General features: G+C 36.2%; 1 protein-coding gene across 1 annotated transcript; it reads right to left on the reverse strand.

Annotated features, from left to right (window-relative positions):
• Positions 1-459: 459 nt before the first annotated feature.
• On the reverse strand, positions 460-1,525 carry LOC149232706 (uncharacterized). The gene has a single exon (XM_089381980.1). It carries the CDS (start codon positions 1,405-1,407, stop codon positions 460-462), a length of 948 nt encoding a protein of 315 aa, XP_089238106.1. The 5' UTR covers positions 1,408-1,525.
• Positions 1,526-6,972: the final 5,447 nt, after the last annotated feature.

Below are 6,972 nucleotides of genomic sequence, written 5' to 3' on the forward strand. Positions count from 1 at the left end.
TTTAAGGCCATATTTTTCCTCCTTCCCGAATCCCGATTACCATTTCAGAAGATGTAATAAATCCTTAATACTTAATAATATAAATTGATTGTAGTTTTGAAATTTAATGAGTAATAGATAAAAGCGAAGTTAACTATTTGATTTTATTAAATTTTAAAATATTATTCTATTATGTTTAACTATATTATTTATAAATTACTTATTAAATATTAAAATATTATTTTATTATATTTAACTGATAAATTATATTGGTTTTAATAGATAGAGTAAATTTTCATTTTTTTTCCAAATTGATATTTGAATAATCAAAATTTCTTACTAAAATTATAAAATTTAGATACATAAACACTGAATTTTTCAATCAAATTAAAATGGTTTATATATTTAAAAACACATTTTAAATTAAAAAACCGCATTTTCTATCTAATGCGTTTTAACATCTAATGTGATCTGCCTCTGTTAACGCGTCCAACTGCTGCTGCTGCTGGTTTGTTCCTTTTTTTTTTCCAGCAAGGTGGGAAGTAAATACCACCCTATGGAAGTACATAAAACGGCTAAGAGCCTGTTTGAGAACACTACCAAGCATGCCATAATTATAATTAAGATACATAAATTTATAGCCATACTATATCCTACACCCTCTTTCCTGGCGTCACGTGTAACAGTTCCCTTTCTTTCTGCCCCGCTATTAATCTTCTTAGGCTGGAAATTTCCTGTAGTTCTATTCACGCCTGGGCGCAGAAGCTGTGAGAGGGTAGTGGATTTGATCCCCTGACGTTTGGTAGCATGAGAACTCACTTTCCTGGGAAAATTAACAAATTTCGACAGCTTACTTCTCTTAGAATCCACTGTAACGGAGGTGCCACTGGACTTCGATAAGTGCTCGATTGGTACCGGAATCGAGTCTGCTACTTCCTTTTTCTGCAGGATCCGATCTTGTGCTTTCGTCTGCTCGATTACTGGCATTTTGGTATCTTTTGTATGACTTCTTTGGAGAGGGTCTTGTGAAACCTTCGGTCCATTGCTTGACTTCACTGAAATATTGGGATCCCGTGACTTGGCCTCAATCTCTGCTACATCGAATCTCAATTGAGTCTTCTGCTTGGTGGGCTGCCTCTCATTGGACATTGCTTTCCCAACTGGTGACAGAATTACAGGAACGAATTCTCCGTCTCGAGAAATCGACACAATATTCACCAAAGCATTCGATTTCCCGCTGATAAGGCAAACAGGAGAAATCTGGACAGCGTAATTTGAAAAAGCGACTGGCTTGGAAGACTGGTTTTCGTTTTTCTGTTTTAAACGCCCTTTGAACCTCGACCACACAGATTCCGACTTACATCCCATTTCGCTCGCCTCGGCTTCCATGGCAGACCCGAAGCAACTAGAACTGCACTTAGCACCCATGGTACAGAAGAATTCGAAGCCTTTTGGGATATGGCTGCCTCACTCGTTGATTCGATTTGTTTGTGAATCTGTGTTCAATGAATGTCGATGCAGAATTTGCAAAGATGGGAATCGCGACTATTTGTTTGTGTGTGGACAGTGCAAAGGTGAGGGAAGTGAATTTAAGATTTATAGCGGTAGCACAGGCCACTAACTTGCGCCGTTGATCACGCGAGGGAATACGGGAAAGCAAACCGCGTGGATTTGAGATAATATGTGCAAATAAATCAAATTTATGTCCCAACTCTTTATCGTATCATTAGAAGCACGTTTTGTTTAAAAAACATGTGCCTACTCTCTAAAAATTCAACACGTATTAAAAAGCGTTCGCTCACTACCTTGATCCAGAATCCAGAGATGAGTTTTTGTTAATACATGTATGTCTGTCTTAAAACCTAACCTCAGTTATGGTCGGTCAAATGATTGATTATGAGTTTTTGTTAATACGTAACCTGAATTATTTGTGTCACAGGATTTGAGATTGTGAGGTAATTTATTTTTAAAAAGTCAAAATAAATATATCTTTCAAAAAATATTATAATTTCTATACATTTGATAGAATTGATCTTAAATTCCCATAAAGTGTCTAACACGGAAGTTAGACTTTTATAAATTAATTTTGTTTTAAAATAAAATTTTAACATTTCGTAAAACAATTTTTTGGTTTACATGTCATAGTTTTAAATTCTAGTCAAACCTACCTAAGGCTTAAATGAGATTGGTATAAAAACACGAGAGCCTAGTTAAACTATTGGGAGATGGACGAGAATGTTGCATTGCAAAACATTAATAACATTAAAAATATTGTTACTTCTAAGTTTAAAGGAAAAATGTGGTGTGAGAAAGATTTAGGAGCTAAAAGAAAATTAAGATATTATAAGGAGGTCATCAACCCCACCCTAGAAGATCAAAAGTATCTCTCTGTTTTAACTAGCTCAAAGAAGAAAATTAATATAGCCAAGATTAGAACGAACTCTCATGAGCTCCATAGTGAAACACCTAGTTGGGCAGTTCCTAAAACACCATGAATGGAAAGGATCTGTCATCTGTGTGAGAATATGAACATCGACGATGAAAATCACTTCCTCTTAGAGTGCCCCGCATACAACCACATTAGATCCCAGTTTTGCAACACTGACCTTCCTAGCCTTTTACGATGTCAAAATTATAGTGAGCTCGGGAGGCTTCTCTCGAAGCTTTTTGAGCATAGGAATAAAATCATAAATCAAACTAAATAATTCGTTTCTTTAGGTCCATAGACCAAAGTTTGGGGTCATTGGAGGTTAACCATCATCACCATCATAAAAAAATGTGGTTCATTGGATATTAAAATTAGCTATTTTTATGGAAAATCAGGTATAAATGAGTTGGTTAATTTTCATGTAAAAATTATTTAAAAAAATAAATATGTCAATTTTTCATGAAGAAATTACTCTAAAAAACAAACATTTCAATCTAGATTAAAATTGTAAAGAATAAAAACTTATATATATATATATATATATATATATATATATATATATATATATATATCCAAAAAAACAAAAATGTCAATCTTTCATATAAAAATTATTTCAAAAAAAAAATTCAATCTCAGTGAAATTGTAAGAAGAATAAAAACAACTCTATATATAAATAATATCACTCAACTTTTGAAATTATTCCTAAGAAACAAACATTTCACTCTCAGTAAAATTGTAGGGAAAATAAAAACAAATATATATAATATGATATTGTTTAATTTTTTGATGGTATATATAATACGAGTTGTTTTTAGTGTGATTTTTTGAAAGACTTTTCTTGTTTAATTTCTGTAAAATCTGACAAGAATTTCATTAAATTCACAAATTTCATGGGTAACACCTACAGAATAGATTTTTGGTCTAGCCTCTAGGAGGTGGGTGGTGGTTTGAGCTCGGATCTGCAATGGCACCTCTCGCTAGGGTTTTCAACGCGGCCGCATACGCAGGGGCTGGATCACCCCAGAATCCGCTGGAAGCTGAGGCTCCACGTTTCCAAAACGAGCATGCGCAGACTTTCTATGGAATTTATCAGCAATGCGGCACACGGAAGGTTTTCTTCGCTGCGGAATCCACTTTTGCTCCCGCGACTGACCTCCTGGACAGGGCAGCGGCACTCTGTACGCCGATCCCCCTGAGCAAGATCCATGGCAAGAATGAAAACCCCTGCCACTGTTCGGCGGGTTGGATGCAAAGTGCCCAGAGCAGGGATCTCGCAGTAGGTCCAAAATATGACCGCATGGGCATATGGGAAGATGAGAACTACCAAGCGGATGGCCAGATCTGGGGCCTCCCCACGGATACCAGACATACCATTTTGGCCATCTGCGAGTACCGAAAGATAGTTGAGGAAAACTGTCAAGACCCGATTCTTCAGATCTTCAGGGCGGTTGGGCAACAGAAGGGGCAACGGTGTGTTACTGGGTCTGGATCAAACGGATCGCACGACATCACTATTGAATGCTTTGGATCTGTCGGACTACACATCGGATCTGCCAAGGCAGCACCTGGAAAATTGCTGGTTGGAGGCGGACATTTCTCTTCCACAGTGGGAAGATATATGAACCCTAGATCTGCCATCTTTTCACCAGATCTGGCTTACAAACCAGTGAATCGGGGCCTACTCCGCATGGGCGCAGATCTGATCCAGATTTTCATCAAATCGATTGGGGGCAAACACTCTTGCATGCGGCTCAGTAAGGGGATCAGCATCCATGCGTTAAAAAAGAAGATCCAGGGTCACCTTGGAACCCTAGCTCAATATCAAAACCTTATATATTCTGGATACAGTATGCAGGACAACCAAACACTCCAGCACTACAGCATTGCCAACGACTCAACCATTATTCTTAATCTCCAACTGCATGGCGGAAGCACTGGTACTAGCTCTAAAAATACAGGTTCCTTTCGGGATGCAATGAAAGGAAAGGAAAAAATGAAAAATAAAGCAGCACCATCACCAGAGCTACCGGGACCCTACATTGTTGAACAAAAGCCAGAATCACCAACGCTACTAGTATCTGAGCCAAAGGTAACTAGTCTACACACAGATCTATCCAAAAATGCAGTTATTTGTAGATTTAATGGTTTCTGGCCAAAATCAGATGCCCTGCACCAATGGATATTTTCAACATGGACAGCTAACTGTGAAATTTACCTATGCCCTAAAGGATTTTTCATAGTTAGATTTAACACAGAACAAGAACGTGACAACATTATCAATCAGGGGCCTTGGTTCTGGGGCAGTGTTGGCCTCTTCATTATCCCCTGGTATTCTGATTTCGACGCCAATACTATGAAAGTCTCAACTATGCCGGTATGGGTAAGGCTACATGGTCTCCCTCTACATTTTTGGCATCACAAAGTACTAATTGCCATTGGGAACTCTCTGGGGAAATTCCTAAAAATGGACGAAGACAGAGCTATCAGGGGAATATTTACATTTGCTAGAATATGTGTAGAAGTGGATCTGAGTCAGGGGCTACCTGATCATATCACTCTGAACTTCAATAATTCTCAATGGATACAACCGCTCGACTATGAGAACACAGCGTTCCGGTGCAGGGGCTGCATGCAAACAGGGCACCTACAATATGACTGCCCATTTACTCGAAAGGACCCCAGGAGAACCAAGAAACAACAAAAAAAGCCCAGAGGGTGGCAGCATACAGACCCTTTGGAAGAAGAAGACATAAACGTGAATCCTACAGAGAATCAAACAGAACCTGATACTCAAATGAGACAGAAATACAAACAGGAAGAGAACGCCCCAATTACTCACTTGGGGCCACACATTTCAGATCTGCAACAAGAGCCACAAATGGAAGTAAGTGGCATCAAACGAACTCATGGATCAGAGGGCTCAGAATCCGACAAAGAACTTCCATTGATCCCAATGGAAAATCAGCTAGCAATTATTACACCCATTCTTGACATTGGCGGTTGGCGACGGGTGGAGAAGAAGAAGGGCATAAAAGTTTAGGCTTGTTGGAACTTATTTTTTTTCTATATTGTTATTTCTGTTTCTTTCCTGTCATTACAGGAACAACCATCTGCTATTTTGTGTTTTTCTTTCTGTTTGCTGCCTGTCATTACAGGAACAGCCATTTGCATATGCTTCAAGCATCTACAAAATGTAATTTTATCAATATGAATAAAATTACGACTTTTTTCTACGGGAAAACACCTACAGAATAGAAGTGACTTAGGGGTTTTTCAGCGTGTTGAATCTATATATACAATCAAAAAACTAGTTTAAATAAAACAAATCAAAATTTCACCACAAAATTTTCCACTTAATTCCAACACCAAAAACTAAATTACATTAAAAACAACTTCTATATAATATAGGACAAACTCAATTCTAACAACCCACACCAAAAAATTCAAAAATAAAAAGCAAATGCAGCTTTGATATCCCAAAATGGTGGTAAGTCAATAAAAGCGAAGGTACCCCGAAATTGTAAGATCCCCATTTTACAAACCTTATTTTGCGCATGGGCTATGACCTCCTATGGACCGAATACGTCATTAGGATCTTTTAAAAACAAGTTCATGGTAGTGCAAATGTGGTGCATAATTAGTTACGTTACAAGATACAGAGAAAATAATTCTATATTTTTAGAATAAATATAATTTTATTAATTTTCAAAGTTATTAAAAAATATATTCATTATAAATTTAATTTATCATAGTTAAAAATTGAATGATAACAATATTTTTCTAACATTCTAAAACATATTTATTTAACAACATAATTTTATATTAAAAAAATATTAAATTTAACGATTACTTTTGAACTTTGGTTCGAGTGTGCTGTAAATATTACATCTCATTACACCTTTTCTTCTTTCAATTTTGACTATTCAGGCCACAAAAATGATGCTGCATCTTAGTTGACTATTCAGGCACAAAAATGATGCCGCATGTTAGAGTTGGACACGTGATTCATGGGTATGTGAAAGTAAGATTAATGATTTTAATAATAATGGAAAAATTGTTGTGTGTATTTATATTGTTAAATTTAAATTAGAATTGTTTCTTGTTATTGTTTGCTGTATTTGCTTTTATTTTTGAATATTCTAGTTTGCATAATTGTAGATATCAAATCAAGTTATAATGGGTGTATTGTTTGTGAAGATGATTCTAGTAAAATGGATTCTTGGGAAAATAGTTAAAGAGAATGTACTTGCATTATAGGAGAAAGATGAAAGCTGAGGAAAATTGATTTTATTTCTTTTTTAAGAATATGTTTAAAGGAAAAAGTCTAGAAATTTGATGGAAAAGGATTTCCATAATTTGGATAACACAAAGAATGAAGGATAGTTAGATAAACATAAGAATTGTGAGAAGAAAAATACAGGCATAAACAACTCATGTTAGAGAAAAGATTGATGGGTAGAAGTTGTGAGAGATTGTAATAGTGTGGTGTTGAGAAGCATGTAAAAAGGAGATTGCAAAGATTGTATTATTGGTTCAAGGAGAAACTCACAGATTGGAAAACATT

The sequence above is a fragment of the Pinus tabuliformis genome, chromosome J (genome assembly GCF_031772625.1).
Source record: "Pinus tabuliformis cultivar Carrire ecotype Pingquan chromosome J, CPIR1, whole genome shotgun sequence".
NCBI classification, from domain to species: Eukaryota; Viridiplantae; Streptophyta; class Pinopsida; order Pinales; family Pinaceae; genus Pinus; species Pinus tabuliformis.